Genomic DNA, 21,987 nt, shown 5'->3' with positions numbered 1-21,987 from the left:
TGTATCTGTGTTTAAATTCAGCGAATTCAGCACTCACCAGAGACTCTGGTTGTCTCTCTTCTTTCCCCTTTCCTCTCTGTAATGTTACATTCATGAAATAAAGTAATTTTTTTTCCTCCAGTCTTCAGTCAGGTTGATAAACAAGAATGAAGATAGATCCCGTTTTAAATCGCAAGAGTTAAAAAGTAATCTCCAAGCTCTCCTCCCATCAGTAAAGGGCTCCGGATCAGAGTAGAATCCAACGTGTGTCCGGGTGTTTATCCTCCACAACATCTGGCTCTGTGGCCAACTCTGAGGCTCAGGCGCTGAGTAGGTACAGTGGCTATGCCTCCCCACCAGACCTGGGTGGTACTAGGTTACATTTACTCACTTAACATGTATTCCAGTAACTTTTGGGGGTAAATTGCACTTTTTGGAGTAGTTTTAATGCAGCATACTTTTGCTCTTGATGATTTACATCATTTTGAAACAATGGCACTACTAATGATGCTACTTTTATTTATTGTTTTATGCACATTCTCTTAAGAGGCAGGTGGTCAGCTGGTCCCAGGTCTGCTGGTGCTTCGTCTTGATCCTACCACAGCCACATGACCCCACTCAAAGCAGCAGGAGTATGGCTTTCAAATCAAAAGAGACAGAGAAGTAGAGGCCAAAATATGCACACAAATGTAGACATGACCAATAAAATGTTTGAACCACAGGTGGTCTTCTTCAGGTCTAAGTAATGAAGTGAACCCACCTGTAAAGACAGAAGTGTCCTGGTGTTTTTCTACTTTTCTTATTTTTTGAGTTACTCTCTTTACAAGTAACTTTTTTATTTAGTACTTTTTACTATTACTAAGTAGTAATTTTGATGACTACTTTTATTTCTACTTGAGTAATTGCTTATGAAAAGTAACTGTACTTTTACTCGAGTACAGTTTTTGGCCACTCAACCCACTTTTGCTCCCTGCTCCATCTGGCCCTCCCAAAACAACACTCATTGTCCTTTGTTTAGATAGAGAGCCCCCTTGCATTACACATTGTACTTAAAACCATTATACATGGTCTGTCCTCATTAGAAAAACTAGCATATATATTAGTATGTCCCTGGTACGCTGCAACAGTCATGTTGTTTTAGAAGTCACTATCAACCTATTCAGTTGTTTAGGTATGTTGAAGTGTTGTATATACAATATATTCTTCCTCCCGTTCAAAGAACGTATGCTTATAGTTGCTCTTTTAGATTTCTAGACATAACCCAAAATCATGTGACTACATGTGACAACCTATTTACTCCGGAGCCTATGGATAACAACAAAGCCCTGTAACAGGAAAAAGGGAAGAGACCTCAAGATGAGCAAGATAGTCTTTCTTTTCTCCTATGAACATAGGACACCACCTGCTGTTGTTCTGTGACTCCTCCTCACTGGTTCCACTCTGTTTTTCTATCAAATCTCAAAGCCCTGTTTTCTGGAGCAAGAAACAAGATAATAAGATCACCTAGGGCACAACAACAAGTGTGTGAATGTGTGCAGTGTGTGAGTGACAATGTGTGTGTGAGAGAGAGAGTTAGAGTTAGAGGTAAATAAAAAGTGTGGTTAAAGTGTGTGTGAGAGAAATTAGTTTATCATCACACACGTGCCTGTGTGTGTGTGTGTGTGTGTGTGTGTGTGTGTGTGTGTGTGTGTGCATATGTGAGTAAGAGAACAAGAGAGAGAGACTGAAAAGTAATTATATCTTCAGGTATAAGTGTGCGTATGTTTGTGGTTTGTGTGACAGAGAGGGGTTGGAATTACTATTGATGAATGTCTTAGGAAGTCTCAACCACACAAAAGCATTTTTGTAGGCTGGCAGGGGTAAACGGCTACACTAGCTCTGTCCAAAGGTAAAAAATTATAAAAACTAATCCTGCTTATAGAAGCTAATTTTGGTGTAAAAATGTTATAATTTATGTGTTGTACAAACATTCATGTAAAAACAACATTTTGTGGTTTTAGAGTAGCAACCTATCCCAGGCTTTAGAGGCTGCTGCTAAAAGCTGTTGACAAACTAAAAGCATATCTGTGGGATTTCATCACCAGTGGCTGTGAGTACCAAAATGAATTACGGTTTACTGCATAAAGATTTTCATAAAGCAGTTAAATAAATGTAAATCATCACCCATTACAAAACACTGTGGCCAGTTGGAATGTGAATCTTCCAACTTCACATCACAGACTGCACATGTTGCACTCGATGAAGACCGTCTTTATGCACTTGTGTAAAATACAAGTAATTTACAAGGTTACTAGGTTTAAAACACAGGTTGAAAAAAAGGAAAAAAAAGAAAATCAAAAATGATGATGAATTGAGGAGTCTCACAGACTACTAAATGAAGTTGCTCCATAGACTGGTAGTATGGCAGCGGATACTTCTGTATCTTTTGCCGGGTGAACAGATTGAGGCTGGGGTGGGTGTTGTCTTTTCGTATCCTTTGGGCTCTGTGCAAACACCTCACGTCACTGATGTCACTGATGCTCTGTAGATGGTACCAATGATGTTCTGGGCGGTTTTAATCACCTGCTGCAGAGCCTTCCTGTCCTGGGACGTGCATGAACCATGCCAGTTTGTGATGTTTCCAGTCATGATGCTTTCTATCGCTCCTCTGTTAAGGTTGACCAGAATATGGCTCCAGAATTTAGCCCTCCTAAGTTTCTGTAGGAAGTAGAGCCTTTTCTGTGCTTTTTTAAACAGGGTGGTGATGTGTGATAGGTTCTCAGTGATGGTAATTACAAGGAACCTATAACTGCGCACCTGCTCCACCTCGACTCCACTATATATATAGACTGGATCAAATCAACAATCAGCTCCTTGGTTTTGCTGATGTTGAGCAGTAGATTGTTCTCTGTGCACTCTGCAGGAGTGTTGATTTCCTCCTGATATGAACTCTCAACGTTGTTTATAATGTGGCTGCTGATGGTGGTATCATCTGCATACCTTACAATAGAGTTCTCTTTATGTCTGGGAGTGTAGTCATGGGTGTACAGTGTGAACAGGGGAGGGCTGAGCACACAGCCCCGGGGGGCTCCGTCTTTGAGCACTAATGTAGAGGAGGTGTGACTGCCAATCTGTATTCTCTGGGGTGTGCTTTTGAGGAAGTCCAGTATCCAGTTGCACTCAAGCCATGAGTGTTCAGTCTTCCGATCAGCTTCATGGGTGAGATTGTGTTGAATGCTGGGCTGAAATCAACAAATAGCATTCTGATGTGGCTGTTCTTATTGTTGGTTCTGAAAGCATACTGGTGAGGGTCCAGGCTGGCAGGGATGTTGTCTTTGATGTGCCGGAGAACCAAAACACTTTATCACGATGGGGATGAGAGCCACAGGGCAGTAGTCATTAAGGGAATAGTTTACTCTAGAACGAAATTCAGTCATTATCGACTCACCCTCATGCTGATGAGGAATCCGGTGTAGTTTCTTATTCCTCAAAGTGCAGCTGGAGACCCGCGGGGGTACCGTCCTGCAGCAAAAATCCATATAACGGGCGTCAATGGTACTGGATGTAAATACCGAAGCCATGTATATTATCTGGACCAGCAGCCTTATTTATATTCCCTTTCAGCAGGATTTTTTCTCACATCCACTTTGGTTACTAACAATGTCCGGTCCTCTGGAGGCAGAGTAGACTTTACAGCTGATTCTTTGTTGAGGAGATCAAAGCGAGCGTAAAATGTATTCAGTTCATCCAGCAATGTGGCCTCACACATGGCACGTGGCCTCACTCACTCCTGCTTTTGTAGCCAGTGACATTTTGAATTGCCTGCCACATATCTTTATTGCTTCTGGTGTTGAGGTCCCTCTCCAGTCTCTGCTGATGTCTCCTCTTTGCCTCCTTCATACCAACTTTCAGTCTTGCTCTGGTGGTGATGTATGCTTCCTTGTCACCTGACCAAAAGGCAGTTTTTTTGGCTTTGGATAGAGCCTTCACCTCTTCATTCAAACCAAACCTTCCAGTTGCGAAATGATCTTTCTGTCACCACATCATCATCACATTTGCTGATATATGATGTCAATGAAGATGTATATTCCTCAAGACTGATGTTGTTATCCTGAGTGGCAGCATCTCTGAACAATTGTCAGTCTGTGCATTCAAGACGGTCCTGTAGGGCTGGTGTAGCTTTATCTGTCCACACTTTAACTGTTTTAACTGATTGTTTGATCCTCTTTATCAACTGGGATTACATAGGCAGAAGAATTAGACAAATATGACCTGATAGGCCAAAGTGAGGAAGTGTCCAGAATATTTCTTCCTCTGGTGGGATCTGGGAATCCTGGTGGTATTTAGGTTAAACAGTTCTGAGGTCTGTTTGATTAAAATCACCAGCTACAATATAATTCCTCCGGTTGTTTTGTCATGTTGCTGCTGATGACATTATATAATTCCTGCAGTGCATTTTTTTAGTTTGCATCTGGGGGAATGTACACAGCAACAAAAAACACTGGTGAATCTTAGCATCAGAAATTCAACATCTGGTGAACACTGTCCATCTACTCTGACTGTGTTTGAACACCAAGCATTATTTATGTAGACACAGAGCCCTCCTCCTCTCCTCTTACTTGAGTCCTATGTCCTCTCAGCTCTGAACAAGGTCTGCCCATCCAGTGCAATAGCTTGATCCAGTATATTAAGGGTGCACACAGCGCTGTCTGATTTCCAGTTACTGACTAAACTTCAGTGGTACCTCATCCACTTTATTCTCCTGCGTCTGGACATTAGTCAGAAGAAAGCTTGGTAGAGGAACAGCTCTTGGTCCAAGTTGGGTCAGCTTTGCTATAATGCCGCGTCTCTTTCCTCTTTTCCTGGGGCGGTCGCAGCGCTTTCGGTGCCCTTTTGTTATGCTGGTCTGGCTGGCCACTCGGCAGATGCCGCTGAAGGAAATCCTCTCGCTGTCTGCTGCAGTCAGTCCAAACCCTACACTTCTTTTTCGATGTTGATGAGTGCATCTCTATCGTAGGCAAAGCATGCTTCGGTAGAAGGGGGCATAGAAGTAAAATTTTTTAAAAATTATATAAAAAACGATGTAAGGATTAAAGAAGCCACTGTCCACCGCATCTGCATGCGGCGCCAACCTCATAGCAACGAAAAGTAAATTTGATTAGATTTAAAATGTATTTCTATCATCAGTTAAACTTTATAACACATAATGTGGACAGTTTGGGTTTGTGTGTGTGTGTGTGTGTGTGTGTGTGGGTGGGGGTGGGGTGGTGGGGGGGGGGGGGGGGGGGGGTTTGGGGGAGTCTGCTCTCGTGTGTGGGTGTGTGTGATTGCATATGCTTTTTAACTCTGACCCACATATTAGAGGACCCAGAGGAGGGTGGGGGATGTGCAGGCATATTTTATAAATTCAGGTAGCTGGATTTTAGGCAATGTGAGTGCACACACTGCAGCTGAAATGAAAGTGAAAACAATTGACACTGTGCGTCTGCTTGTGTTGGCCCAGCAGGCTGAATACGGCACACCTGCCTGTGTGACTTATTCCAGATTCATGTGATTCATCCCAGGTACAGTGGCCCAATTCCCGGTGCCTACGCCAACCCAAAGCTGGTCCGACTGCCTCTAACCTGATTCTCAGCCAAAACCAGCTCATGTACACATCCAAGCCTTGCCAAATCTGACAGCCATACATGAGTCTACACGGAATTAAATTATACTCAGTGTACGAAAGTGTAACTCCATCAGTTTAACACATTAAAGTTTGTTTACAGTTCTTGGGGAGTACTACTGCATATGTGAAAAAAGTAGTAGAAAAACTTTTGTGGCACTACGGGAAGCAGTGTTTAATCTTTGCCTCCAGGGATGTCACTTAGTGACAGCTGCATTTGTGGTAATGTTGCATTTTGGGCAATGTAGGCACCAGGTTTTAAAAAGCCGTCCACATTTCACTCCTATAACAACGTTGGACTCATTATGGACAGTTTAAAAATAAATGTTCAAAATCTATACAAATATCGCCCTTTTTATTTTACACATTCTTCTTCCTTTTCTAAATCTGGCGACTACATTATATGCAGCTTAGCATTTATACTGAAGTATAAAGATAATTTATGTTGAAATGTTATCTTATAAATACAAATAGAAAGTAAAAAACAACAACAAAACAAACCTGAGCTACTTAAAGACAACATCATTTTAAGTTGTAATGCTCCCAGTGCTTTTTAGGTCATTCTGTTACCTGAGATGTCTACAGCAACGTCCTGTATGTTCCAGGGACACTGTGGCCTCTCTACTCTCCCCAGCTTTCTAGCTGCCTTTTTAAACAATGCATGCAAATGTATTTTTGAACATGGAAGAGTGAAGTTGGTTTCCTTTGGCCTACTACTCTATTCTCTCTTCTTCCTAATCCGCTTCTTTCATCCTTTCCTTTCATCGCTCTCTCTCTTTCCATCTTCTACTCCGTTCATCCGTGTAGTGCTAGCATGTCGTTACATGAACACAGCCATGGATTTTGTGTGTGTGTGTGTGTGTATGTAGAGAGAGAGAGAGAGAGAGAAAAAGAGCGAGAGAGAGACACTGTGTGTGAAAGAGACTGATGAAATGGGCATGTACATTGTTCAACAAATGACACAGGAAGTACATTCATTCAGCCATATCAGTGACAACTACACACATACCATAATTGCTACACAATTTCATTTGGATAAATAAACCCCTAATGTTCTTTAAAGAAAATATCAGTAAAAACATAACCATTTTCACAATTTGTTTTCCTAACCACACTTTAAGATGGTGTTATGTTAAAAAAAATGTTAATAGAATAGTAATAGTTGCATCAGCCACTATAAGAAGCGGAATTAGCAATTGCAATTATGGCAAACATAACTTGAATAAATTCCAGACGGTCTCTAGTTTTTAACCTATTTTACTGAGAGCAAACCCGAGCACAAGCAGAAACACTGCAAAAAAAAAAAAAAAAAGGTGAAGCTAAAATACAAGAAATAAATCCTGAATTTGAGGAGAAAGTGACTTAATACAAGTGAAATTATCTGTACATGCAGCAGGATAATTTTATTCAACAAGAAATCTTAAAATAAGTTGGTTCAGTCTAGAAATAAGTAGGTTCTGATAATTGTTCAAAGGTGAAAATGTTGGTTTTGAGTTGACATTTTTTTAGATTAGACTTGCTTCTGGACAGTAATTCATGAAATACACTGAATATAAGCAAATAATAATTAAATCATGTTTTAGCACACTGAAAGAGAATAACATCACTAATTAAGGGGGAAAATGACTTAATACTTTATACCAGTGAAATGTGATTATGCTGTTACTTGAAACAAGTGTTCTTTGTGAAAGAGAAAGGTGCATGGCTTACACTACAAAAAGTCAGCTCTTAAAACCAAGGAAAAAAGCACTAAAATAAGGAAAATATCCCTTAAACTAAGAAAAATGATCTGCCAAAAGCCTAGAGTCAAGTAACTACTAGACTTGCACCAGCACAATAACAAGTGGAATACATAAAATATAGGCAAATCATTATTAATTCAAGTATTTTTGCATTCTTAATTTTAACATATTCTCAGCAAAAACATCTTACAAGAGGCCCAGCACATGTCCACTGGATTTGAAACCACAACCTTTAGATAAACAGGTTTCTTCACTAATCACTGCACCACAATCCCAGCTAATAGTTTATGAGTTGGCTCTCATAATAGCAATGTCTATCAAAGGGTCTAACACTTTGACACCAAAAGATCTTATCAAATATGACATGGATTGCCATGAAACTTTGTGCAGACATTTAGGTCCCTCAGAGGACGACATTTGGTTCACATTCACGTTCCCGTCAGGAAAAATTGTATTAACTTTGGTGATCCTCCTTTTTCTCATCTAACACCAACACCAGGTCAAAACTTCAATCCATCCATTACTTTGGTTTTTGTCCTTTTAAATTAATGGCATTCCCTGTGAACATGTTAGCCTCACAGATCCACTATGGCTTTACAATGGACATTGAGCAAATATAATTTTTGATGACACATTTGACCAATAATAACAAGGTATATTGAGGTATTTACATTTCTTGAATTACTTCAAAGTTAGCCATCACTTTTATGTGCCCAGTACATCTTCTGATGGTTGTCATTATTGTCATAATCAGTGAAGGGTGGTAGGCCTAATTATTATTTTGAGACAATGGTTGGTAAACCATCTGACACACCATTGTTTTCAGTGGAATGTGACGAAATAATTGAACTTTTTTTAATTCAAGACTAAAACTTGAAATTAGATATTTGTCTTAAGACTGTGCACCCCCAAAACAGGTCAGACCATATTTAAATCGTAATATAAGATTGTCTCACTTAGTAAGAAATATAGTGTTTGAAATGTGCTTAAAATAAGTCTTCTAGACTTAAGTGGACATTTTCCTTGTATTGAGTTAAAAATTACTCAAAGACAAAAATGCTTGTCAAGACGAGGCAAGTGACATTTACGTGGAAGGATCTTCCCTTGAGAGCAGTAGATAATCTATTTATACTCAACTATATGATTATTTCACTTGTTTTTGCACTGTATGTAGCTTGTTTTACCAAATCAAAATTTCCTGACCAATTAAGGCATAAAACAAATATTCATAATCAATTTAAGACTATACCATGGATCCTGAGTTAGAAACAATTGGAGAGAAAAATAACATCAGATTAGCAAGCACAGAACTTTTTGCAGTGAACTATACAGGAGAAAAGGGACTAACCCCTAGATTCCAAATAATAAAAATAAAAAAATATGAAGTTCATCTGATGATGTTGTTACCTTTTTTGTTTGAGAACCAGCTGCTCCAAACAGCTGCTCAAAGTATTTAGTAAGTAAGTAACATGTTTTCATAATCATTAGGAAATGACGGCCCTGTGTTTGCTGACATGCAGAGGAGAGGGAAAAAGCTGTGTGCAACCTGCACTCCCACTCTTTGGTGTATTAAATAATTTCCGAAAACAGCTGCCCGCTGTAGTTTTTAGAAAATGTTACAGAGCTCTATGACACAAAGAAATAAATTGCTTGAGGCTTTGGATAACAGAAAATACTTGCTGGTTTGGATCTTTTTGTGAGATTATTGAGAAAAAGAAACATTTAAAATACCAACAGCCTTATGCCTTTACGGCTTTAATGAGCTGATCATATTAGTAATGGTTACGACTGGAAACAGTCATAGAAAACATGTTTCATATCACTTACCCTATGGTAGAACAAGTCAGTAATGTGTGCAACTGAACTTGAAATATTTTATAACTCCATATGACACATTTGACATATTTTCCTTTTCATTAATGATCACAATATATTGAAAGTGTGGATGACAGTTTGTGTATTCTGTTAAGAGGTAAGGCTGAAACATAAGGAAATATAGGATGAGAAAAACTGTGAAATGTTTAAGAAATGGTTGGAATTCATTGAAAGAAAAGAAATCCTAAAAAGAAAGATAAAGTGTGCACAGACCTTCTTTCTAGTTTTTCTGCAAATTGTAACAGACACTATATTCCTGTCTCTTGCTCCGTGCTCTCGCTCTGTCTCTCCACAGGTCTGTCGATAGTACTTTTAATCCACTCTTTGAACAAGAGCTGACTCTCAACAAGGGCTCACTTTCCCGTACAACAACACGCAGCACTGTGAAAGCATACACAGCCCACTTGTAGTGAAGAGACTGACTGAAAAGCCACTTGTTCCTGAATCGGCTGGCATGCTGTGCTGAATAGTTTAAGGACGGGAAAAAAACATACTGAAAAAGCCCTTTATTTAGATGCTACATCAAAACACCACAAAAACAGAGAAGCAGCAAAATAGGGGAGCAATCAAAGTAAAAAGGGTAATTAGCGAAGGTCTCTTGCCTAACCCTAACGTATATAAAGCCACCCAAATGAAGTCAAGCTGCTGTTGTGAAATACCCCTACCTTTTTAACGAATTTGAAAAATAAAAACAGTGATCTGTAAATCTTTACAAATCAAGATGTAAAAGTCTAACAACAGCATAGCCGTCATTGCTAAAAAACAAAAATTGAGATTTGGAGAGTCATTACACTCAGAGCCGTTTCTTGCTATATGCGGACTATGCGGGTGCATGGGAGGTTCCAAGCGAGCCAACTACTACCAAGCGAGGAGAGGCGAGGCAAGTTGAGTTGAGCCGGTACTGGTCATTCACGTTAGTGAGGAGAATGACAGTGGAATTAACATGGCATCAAAACGAACATATTCATCTGGTTCAGAAAAGAGAAAAAAGAAGAAAACAGATGAAGAAAAACACTCACAGGATAAAGGTAAGGTTTTTTTATGATGTGGGGTGGAGGGGGTAGCTTTAATGCAGAATTTTTAGCTAGCTTAAGTGTTTGCTTTAGGAAAGGGCTAAAATAAAATTGATATGTCACATGTGAATGCCATGGGACTGATTGACTGAAGTGACACCTGTTTTGGTGAATTATAGCAGGTCCAGCGCATTGGCATTACATTTGGGAGGGAGGGTGTGTTGTTACGCAGATGTCTGTTATGTCTGCTATATCCTCACCCAGTGGGAGCTGCTTGTCCGTCATAGACCTCCTATCCTGTTAAATATTAGCCATGTAACATTACTTTAGGATTATTTTTATGATTATTTATCAATTTTAGTGTATCCTCAGTGTATAGGTCTCTAATGTGAAGTGTGCTAAACAACACTAATACATATTAGGCCTATTGTGGATTACTATGGACTATTGTGGCAGTGGATTATTGCTCTGAGTGGATTATTGTTAACTCTACTGAGTTAGTTGCAGTCTTTCTTTACCACATGTATTAGAATATTTATTGTGACAATATCATTTGAACAAATATGCCTACATTCCTACAGTTTAATTATGTTTTTGATGTATTACTTTGTTTTATTCAAAATAATCAGAATAACACCAATTAAAGTAAATTTAAAGTAAACTATACTATATATGACCATTAGTTCTGCCCACAGAATATAGGTTAAGACCATATCATCAGTTAGGCACAAGTAGTCCACTTTGTAATACCCTGCAAAATATACACAAAAATATCAATAGTCATTTATCTTCAATGCGTCGAAAACTGCTTAAAAGTGACAACTTTGAAATTGGGTGCATGCTTTAAAGGGACACTGTACTGTATTGTAACAGATTATACATTTCTGCATTAGTGCAACATAACTCAATTATATAGTATGAATATTAGCTCATCAAGACCTACCTAAGGTCATCCATGGGACAGGATCGCCTCACTGGTCTTGCTATAGTCAGCATCAATTATGAGATTGGCAAGCAGCCCTCATATGATGACATAATTGATGACTTTGCTTCTACAAAAGCCAGGAAGCAGAAGTTTTGAGGAGGGGCTTAGGGTAGATCAGATTAAAACATAAGACTCTGATGATACAAATAATGATCACAAAGTGGTGTGATCATGTTATATAGTTCTTTATGGTTCCTTTAAAACTACAACATGAGTATTCTTTTTATTGTGTTGTGTTTTCATTGTTGCACTTTAAAATATATGCTGGTTTATTGTGTTGGTCCTGCAGGGCTTGTGTTATATGTGAAAGGTTCCTTACTACCTCAACAGTAGTATTATTCTTGTTAGTTTTTAGTTTTTATTGTTTGCATATTAATATGGATGCTGGCTTATTGTGTTTTTATTCTAAGTAATAGCCTAATTTATTTTCTGTCCAACTTTAATTATTTATTTATTTATTATAGTTTTGGGTTTGTGTTTTTTTATTTTATATTATATATATATATATGGTTAATGTTTAAGAACCTTCTTTTTACAATTTAAAATAAAAAATAATTTTTGAGGATCAGCTTCATTTATCGACATATAGAGGATCCCAATTGTTTACCTTGTATTATTATTTTCTATCACTTCAACTTGCTTGGGTGGGTCAACTTAAGATGTTTGATTTTAATTTGAGAAAGGTTTTCACGACTCTTAAAATGTAATAGATTGTTGCATCTTTGTGGATCACCTAAAAGGGTTAGGAATCTATCCATCGTAGTTTGACAAAATAGGGGCCCCCAAACAGCATCTTGCATAGGGCCCCCAAAAAGACAGAAACGGCCCTGATTACACTCCTATCATAAAGATAATAATAATTATGATTATTATAAGACAGAGCCTGAAAATAAAGCAATAATTCAGGTGCCATCTTAAAGGACCACACCAACCCAGTAAATCTGACATGCTTTACAACTTTAAGTACTGAGAACCATTTAACAATTCATGCAAGTGAATGTAATTTTTAAACGTGTTTTTCGTATTTCCCAGGGGCCCATTGGTTTCAGATATTTGGGTTAATTTTTAAAATAGCCTATATACTACTCAGCTCAACATAGCTTATGCATAATACATTCCTGCACTGGTTTTCTTTAAAGTTACCTAATTTTAGAGTTTTTAATTATATTAAAACCGAGTAAATCCGAAAAAAAAGTAGTAAGCCTTTGGTGGCTCCAGAGGAAGCATGTTATCTGATGAACTGCCTCCAATGATGTCACTCAGTGGCTTGATTACACTGTGGGTAATATAGATAGCAATTCACTGTATTTGCTTCCTATAACACTGTTGGACTCATTATGGACAGTTGGACAAACAAATGATTAACATTAATACAGCAGAAACAAAGATATTGCCTTTTTATTCCAAACATTCTTCTTCCTTTATAAAACCTGGCTCTTACCTTACCCACAATGCAACTTAATGACATCACTAAAGGCAATTTATCAGATTACATACAGCTTCCTCTGAAGCCACAAAAGGCCTTATACTATTTTCTTTCAAAAATGTAGTTGCACTGCCCAAGACCTGTAAACACACTTTAATGTGTCAAATTGGTGGAGAGACCCTTGAAGTGGTGCATACCCTCAAACAAATACAACTGCAATGAATCAAATGAGCACTGATCACTAATATATCAGAGACACTGTCACACTTCTTCTCGAGGAGTGTTTTGGTCTTTTCTTTGCTGTTGGCTGAGAGCATCTACCCAGAATTGATTTTGCCAACATTCGTACATCAACACATGAGCAGGGAAACATGTCGTGTACATCATTAAAGATTGTATGCATGGACTGTGTGTGCATAAGGAATCCAGCCTATCACACATTTCTGTCCTAGACTGAGCACTTTGAAAAAGAAAAACATGTAATGCATGTTTCAAATAAATAAAAAAAACATAGAAGGGTGAATTAAAATGTATACCAAAAAATAATTACTGTGCAAGGCTGTCTGAAAATACACACATGCACACACACACACACACACACACACACACACACACACACACACACACACTCATGTGCGCGCACACACCAAAACACACACACACACGAAACACACACAGAATCCCCAAATGCCTTCAGATGTATTCAAAATGTCTTACATGGCTCGACTATATATAGCTTCAAAGACCCAAATTCCCTATGTTGCCAAGACACACACAAACACACACACACACACACACACACACACACACACACACACACACACACACACACACACACACAAAGCTCTGGCATAACATGGCAAAAAAAATTAACAGAATCTGGAATACTCTAACTGTGCAATCTGAAAACAAAAGCTCTCTCTCTCACACACACACCCACACACACCCATGCTCTCACTGCATGTAGCAATGGATGAAAAGCTGGATAAAGGAATGAGGCTAACAGAAGAAAGTTGTTTAATGACAAATTGTCAGATTGCAGAAGCCATTTTCTCGTCATTTAGCACTTTCATCCTGGAGCACCGTGAAACTATTCCTCTGCTTCAGGATTTTACTCAGTCACACTTTTACTTCGCCTTACATTCTCTTTCTCTCTCTCTCTGCTCTCAAGACGCAGCGGCAGAAGGCCCACAATGATGATATGTGCTCAAAAACTGGGTCATAAAAACACATGACACGCTGCTCAAATCCATACTGTCTGACTATAAACACTGTATAATATCAATAAAAAGTTGAATTTATTGCAAGATGAAAGCAACAGCTTTTAAGATGTGTTTCAATTTACTGTTTGTGCGTGAGGAAGCTCCTGTTATTGTCTTATTGTCACCATTTATTCATGGGGTTTGCATTTGTACACGTGGGTGAGGGGGGAATTTTTGTTAATGAATGTTAATGCAATTTAAAATGATTTAATCCAGTACTTGTGCTTGTCTGCACATATTATCGATTTCTATCTTTAATTTATATTTAAAAGACACACATGTTTTGCATGTGCCCGAATATATATATATATATATATATATATATATATATATATATATATATATACATATATTCGTATTGTATAGATTGTTCTGTAAATAGCAGTTATTACTCTCCTCCCGGCTTTCACTCATCCAACTACTCCACCAAAGGGAAAGAAACAGAAAGAAGCTTAAGCCACACTCAAACCTGTTTTAACACAAAACAATGATATGGATCCATTGTTACACACACAATTACTGTTTTGCAACAGAAAACCCCATGTAGAAGCATATGCCTACAGTGTATGCATATACAACTCAAATAAAAAAAGGAATGGAAAATAATATACAAACAACAATAATAAAGGAGAAAAAAAAATAAAGTTGTGGCTTAAGGCCACATTTCTATTTATTGTGTTGTTAACCAAAATCTGCCCAATATGTGAATTAAACATCTGTCACATCATTTCTTTATTACACCGCATAATGGTACCAACCGGTGTCTTGGTGTTTTTTTTTTTCTTCATTGCAGTACATGAAATTACCCTTTTAGAGCAAATAAAGTAACCAAGTAACTGTCTAATGTCAAATTACTATACCATGTGTTACTGTACTGGCTGTCATCCCAGCCCAGGCAGTGCAGATGTAAATAGGCATCATTTTGTACTGGTGTTTATATGTAACAGGACAGAGTCCCTGTTAAAAGTCTGATACCATATAGAACACACAGTGATGGATGTGTGACAGTGTAGCACCATCTACTGGGACTTATCACAGCTCATGATTGATCTGTGGGTTGTGTAATGATAGAGGAACATGAGGCCAATGTACAGCAGCAACGGCAGCAGCCTTCAGAGTGTTAACACTGCTCCCGAAGAAATTATCATCTTTCCATTCAACAGCTTCTTTTTTCAGAGGAAAGCTGCTTTTATCTTAATTCTTGAGACCAACACATGCAAACATGCTAAAAATGTTAACCTTAACCTTATTAACGCGTCGGTGAGACAAACAAACAAAATGTGAAGAAGAAAAAATGGTTTCTTTCTCTGATAGAACATCATTATTCTAAATGTCCAGTTATTACAGTCATTACAGTCAGTTATGTTAAAGCCTTTGTGTAACAGCAGAGTGAATCATTGCCTTAATAGTTCACAAAATTCCTAATTCACGTGCTTCATGTGCTAGCGTCTTTGCAATTTGTGTTGCATGCTACTGTACATACAATTGCTCTGAACAAATCTGATCTAACAGTAAAATCATTCAATAATGCCATTTGTATCAGATTTGATTCATGAGTTTCTGAGACCTCTACATAACCAAAAACATCAATGAAAACCTTACAGTCTATTTCCGTACAATACATTTGTGGATTTTTAGTGCAATACAGGAATTGCATACCTATACCAAATACAAGATGGCTGCCTCCTTGTTGCAACTTCCATTATTTACCAAGCTAGCCATTTTGCTATATATAATTATAATTAATTATTTTTATATACAGTTACAGTATTTCAAAATGAACTTTTGCTTAGTTGAAGCAGCATTTGATAACTACAATTGTGTACTTTATTTTGTCATTGGATCATGTTAACATGTATGAATGAATTATAATAAGCCAAGTATTTTAGGTTGCCTATTTTTTCTGAACATCCCTCAATCATCATTGTTTTGCATTTAAATGTTAAATTAGTTTAAATCTCACACACTCTTTATACAATTTGCTCAACTAAAAAATGAAATTGTGTCTTTAGTTTAATGCTTACAACACTCTGTGTGATAGTTGTGGAAATACCAGATCCTCGATACAAATCTGCAAATGAAAAATTAAAAAGTGAAAGGAAAGGAGTAAGGTGGACCCTCCACCTTACTCCTTTCCTTTCACTTTCACAGTAGAATTTGACACAGTATAGTGCAAAAATTAAAGCAAAGTGACACAACACAACCAATACACAGCTATAAGTCAAATTTATAAAACTATTATAAAGATATAATAAGTGAAGGAGGGTAAAGAATAAGTTGAAAAACTATACTATACAATAATTTGACAATAGAAAGCTATAATCCAGTAAGTCAGTGTACATAAATGTTTTATTTGTTTGTTTGTAGAATTACTTGTATCAGATATTTTGTCAATGCACCTTGTAAACTGTGATTTTGTTGTCCTGTTCTGTACATACGACATCTATTGCATGTCTGCCCGTCCTGGGAGAGGGATCCCTCCTTTGTGATTCTTCCTGAGATTTCGTACTCTCTCCTCACTCTTTTCTTCACTTGAATTGAAGGTCTAAGGACAGAGGATGGCATTTACTTTATGGGTTGTAAAGCTAATGAGGCAATGCGATTTTGATTTTGGGCTATATAAATAAAATTGATTTGATTTGATTTTGATTTGTTTGTTTGCTTATATTCCTGGGGATGGTGGGATTGTGATTACCATTGCATGTAATAAGTGCATATCAATGAGTATCCCTTATGAGCCCAAGTGTAGCCTGAGAATCTCTGGTGGGTCCCTTTTAGAGATTTCAAGATCCAGAGTGAAAACCAGGGGTGACAGACTGCCAGAGGAGATCAGGCAAGCCACATCCCTGTCATCTTTTAAATCTCTTTTAAAAAACATACTTTTTTAAATGTTCTTTTACCTGATTAATTCCTTTGTTTTATGATGTCGTATCATATCTTCTTTGATTGTTTTTATTTTTATATGAATGATTTATTTATTGTCATTTTATTGGTTTATTTTTTTATTGCTACTTTGAAGAACTTTGAAACTATGTTTTTAAAGGTGCTATACAAATAAAGTGTATTATTATTATTATTATTATTATGCTGGAGTGTAGTAAGCTATAATGAAACACATAAATAAATGAGTTAATAAATAAATACATACATACAAATACAATAGATCAATATCCATGACCCATGTTTATTACTGTATATACTGTATGTGTACATGTATATGTACAACACAATTTTAGTATAAAGATGTAAAATATAAGTAAAAAAAAACAAACAAACTATAATTCAATAGATGAATGAACAGGGAATAAATCCCAGAGCTGAGCTGAATTAAAAGCAAAAAATGATGATGGCAGGATTCTTTCAGACCTCTTTTGTGAAGTCCAGTGAAAGTTAAGCTAACCTTCATAAAACTTATCATGAAAAGGGCACTTTTCATTCAATATTAACTAAAAGTAGTTAAATTTGGCACACAAATCAAATTAAAATGCGACCAGTCTGAAATTTTATTTTTCACTTATGGTTGCAATTTTCTTCCTTACCATAAATTAAAACATGTGATTTGTCATGCTTCAAAAAATATATTTAGACATGAAAATATTTCGTATTAACATTGGCAGCTGAAGGCTTCCCTATGTGAAAATTAAAGTTACTAAAATTCTCACCCAAGTATTAATCTTAAAATAGTTTAATCTAACCATACACTAGCAAAATCGCCTAACACTACCCAGTTCTATAAGTCTAACCAGCAGCCAGAAACCCATTAACACTCCCAAACTGATTGGACAACAATCTAGACAACAGCTTATTCAACGTTATGATGTTTTCTTATGCTGTCCGCTACATTAGAACATTGCAGTAAAACAGGCCAATCTTTTCAATTGTAATCACGTGAGATAAAAACAAAACATAATTTCCATACTTCAGACTTATTTTTAGAAAATGTGGCACAAACTATTAGCATGTTACAAAACGCTCTGTATCATAGGATATAAATAAACAAATAGAGCAGGATAGTCCTGATCCAGTGCCTCTCCAACAAACAAATGACAACACCACTGGACCTTTCTGGAACCAAACTTCCACCTGCTTCATCTTCATAGATTCAGAGGAAAAAGCCCCAGTATCTAGCTGTACACAGTCCAGCATGACAGCAGGACAAGGAGGGCTGATGCTTCCCAAACTGGCACAAACTGACACTACGCATTTACAGTTGCTAGATGTCCACACACTCTTTGTTTCTCTGATTCTGCCCTGCAAGGGAGAGCATGCAGTTGTTCTGTTCCACTCCACTTCCCATGTCCAGCAGCAGCAGTCAATGGCATGTACACAAGATGTAAATTCATGTCTACAAAATCTCACACACATGCACAGACACACACTCACCTGCTGTAAATACATGAAGGTGAGGGCGGCACAGGACAGCTGAGGACAGGCATCAACATTGGGCAATGCCACGCATGTTCCTCCAGGATGCTGCATGTTCCCTCCTCAATCTGACAACACAAACCCCCTCAACCCCGACAATACACAACCTTGTTCTGAACGGTGAGGTACAGAGAGAGGCAGGATGACCAGAGAGAGAGGGAGAGAGAGAGAGAGAGAGAGAGAGAGAGAGAGAGAGAGAAATAAAGAAAAGAAAGAAAGAAGAAAAGAGAAAGAAAGAACGATTGGTAGAGAGTGAGAAGAGAGATGAAGCTTCAAGAAGCAGCAGCCGGTCCCATACGATAGAGACCAGAGTGTTTTCTGCTTGCAGGAAGGCGGGACGAGCACACAGAGAGAGAGAGAGAGAGAGAGAGAGAGAGATACAGAGAGAGAGAGAGATACAGAGAGAGAGAGCACTCTGCTGCAGTGTGTGTGACTCAGAGTGTGAGAGAGAGTCAGTGTGAGTCTGACTCAGTATGTATGTGTGTGTGTGTGCGTGTGTGTGTGCATGTTTGTGTTTGTGTGCGTTTGTGTGTGTGTACATGGAGGCAAGCCAGCAGTCAGTGTGACTGCGATCGCTGGAGCGTGAGGGAGGGAGAAAATTGTCTCTGTGTGTGTTTCTAATGTGGTGTTTGTGTGTGTGTGTGTGTGTGTGTGTGTGTGTGTGTGTGTGTGTGTGTGTGTGTGTGCGTGCGTGCATGCGTGTGTGCGTGCATGCGTGCGTGTGTGTGTGTGTGCGTGTGTGTGTAAGAGAGAAAGGGAGAGAGGGAAAGATAGAGTCCGGCTCTGTGTAGGTGCATGTGCTGTTTCTTGCAAAAAATGCTGATCTCTCTCTCTCCCTCTCCTCTCTCTCTCATTCTTTTGATGAATTGAAGTGCTCTGACATGTGTTACTGGAGGCGATTGAGGATGCTGACTGCAGCTACAATACAACCCTCCCCCCTCTCTCTCTCTTTCTCTCTCTCTCCACCCTCTCTCTTTCACCCCTCCTCCCTCTCTTTCTCTCTGAAGTGCCATCATTTTATGGCAAAACTTTTTGAGTCATGCAAAATACCAAACTGAAAAAAAAACAGTTCAGCTTGTCTCTACATGATATATAAATAAAATGATGTTACTATGAATAGAACATGCTAATTGTATTCATTGATGAATAGACAGGCTCCAGGGGTTGATCATTTTCAGATCTTGTTTCAACATGAAAAGATTCAGATAAAATGTTGCAGATTGTTGTTGTTTTTGACTCAAACAGAAGTGGCAGTTAGTTCTATAAAAACAAATGACCCCCTTAGCACACATTTAGTATTAATGGTGCAGTATGTATCATGATCTGTCAGATTCTGTGGTGGATATTTGGTGGTTGGTGTTTGTTTCTTTTTCTGTTGTGCTTGCAGAGGTGCATTGAGAGGCTGGGCGGAGCTTCCCATTCACCGGAGCTGCTGACACATGCTCACCTGCAGCAAGTTGGCAATCAGCGCCTGCTGATAAGCCCTGCTCTCCACGCTACCTGCTGCCAGATGATTTCATCAGTTGGATGTGTGTTCACCTGCACTCCAACTACCAGTGTTTCCAGCTCCAGCCGTCCAGCTCTCCGCACCTCTGAAGCCAACAGCCTTATCCTGTGCTCACCGGAGTCTCAAATCGCCACGCTACTACCAGCGCCACCGTGAGCTACCGCACCTCCACCTTCACACTCCCAGACATCTGGGACTCTCTACACCTTTACCTGCAAAACCCTTCTGAAGTCAATACATTTCCTTATACCCTACTCCCTGCCTCTCTGTCCACTTTTGGGTCTACACTGCACCAACCGAGCGTAACAGTATGACTTCATGTTTTTTTCAAAAATAACTAGAATGACACTCAGTAGAGTGCGTACCTCCGACCAGGCCCAGCAGTTACCTTTAATTCAATCAAGCGTAAGCCAATATCCAATATCCAAATTTTGATTAGGATTGACACCAAATTGTACTCACTCATAGATACCAGCCACCTAAATATGCCTGATTTTTTTTTTCATCATTATCCATGCATTATTCTTTGAGAAATTAACGAAAATGTCAGAAAACACATTGTTAAAGAAAGTCAGAAAAAAATCCTGGATTTGGCCCTTTTTCCAGATCTGCACCAAAAGTGAATGGGGTCTGTTCTGGGCCCATTATCGATCCAAGTTTCATTGAAAGTAGTTTTTGACAGTTCAAAGCACTCTCCAATAGGAATGCACAATATTGATTTTATTTTAGCCGATACCAATAACCGATAATTGCCTGCTTCTCATGGGCGAAATCGGTAAGATAACCACTACCTCCTTTTTTTGTATTTTATTCTTGTTTATTTTCTTCTTTTTATTTTCTTCTTTATTTACTAAATATTTTTGCCATTACGGTGCCGACCTGCTCGTCAGGAGAAATGTGCTTCCTCATCAAAACCATAGCCATCGGGAGTAACTCAGGGTTTAGTATCTTGCCCAAGGATACTTCAATGTGCAGCTGGGGATCCGAGGATCAAACGACTGATCTTCCAATAAGTGCATGACCTGCTCTACCTACTTGAACCTCAGCTATCCGAGATGACAACAGTGCTACTTGTAATGCCTGTAAAATTATAATTTCAAGTAAAGTTGGGCGGATCACCAATATGTTGAAACACATCTTTCTCCACAAAGTGGGCTTAAATTTCAGGAATGCCATGTCTTCTTCATGTACTCGTCACACAAGTGCAATTGCTTTCCAACCAAGCAGCACATCAGTTACTGAGGGTAAATATCCAGTGTTAATAATAAATAATAATGAAATATAATAACATTAGCGACATGCAGGAAGGCTTAGCATTTTTTTTCTACCTGCTGTAAAATATTCTCTCATTTACTCTGTTTCAGATGATGATAGACTGTTGCTGTTAATTTAGAGATAACAAAAAAGTTCACAAAACCTGTGTGGGCTTGCTTTTCTTCCACACAAGGAAGGGACAGAACTATGAGTTTTCATGGGACTGTTTCAGTGTGTTCCTCTCCAACACACCTGTAACATTTGGTCCTTTTGCTTGTGCTGTGGCACAATATTCAACTAGCTGCCTGTGTAATTATGGTTTGACAATGTGCACTGTCACTCCAATTAGAGACTACAGATGGCACAGATACTGCATTCAGATGGCTCCAAACGACAGTAAAGGGGTCACCATAGTAAAGGAAAGTATTGGCTACTAATTGTGAATTACAGAGCTAGAAAGAATCACTCCTTCATTTTTAGCCTGTCTGTGTGGCATAAATGTCATAGTCAGAATAAAACTTTTTCCTTGTTTGTTATTCTTCTGTGTGATTAGTCGCTGGTGCTGGAAAAGGGGGGCAATAAGGCTTTTTGTCACCCTACTTTCAGGTGTGGTATAGTGTTAATGTCAGTGGCAGGTATTATGGTCATATTGCATGGTTATCTATCTATCTATCTATCTATCTATCTATCTATCTATCTATCTATCTATCTATCTATCTATCTATCTATCTATCTATCTATCTATCTATCTATCTATCTATCTATCTATCTATCTATCTATCTATCTATCTATCTATCTATCTATCTATCTATCTATCACATCCTACAGGTGTATATACACACACATATACATGCTTTAAACTTTAGAACTGCAG

General features: G+C 38.3%; 1 protein-coding gene across 1 annotated transcript in view; it reads right to left on the bottom strand.

Annotated features, from left to right (window-relative positions):
- The window catches only part of rbfox1 (RNA binding fox-1 homolog 1), a 196,655-nt gene extending 178,250 nt beyond the window's left edge, over window positions 1–18,405 (bottom strand). The window contains exon 1 of the mRNA XM_073494853.1: window positions 18,310–18,405. Coding sequence (XP_073350954.1) covers window positions 18,310–18,405 — 96 coding nt within the window. The remainder of the gene's footprint in view (window positions 1–18,309) is intronic.
- Window positions 18,406–21,987: the final 3,582 nt, after the last annotated feature.

The sequence above is a fragment of the Pagrus major genome, chromosome 23 (genome assembly GCF_040436345.1).
Source record: "Pagrus major chromosome 23, Pma_NU_1.0".
NCBI lineage: Eukaryota > Metazoa > Chordata > Actinopteri > Spariformes > Sparidae > Pagrus > Pagrus major.
Note: the sequence above shows the minus strand (reverse complement) of the source record. Positions and strands in the feature narration are given on the sequence as shown.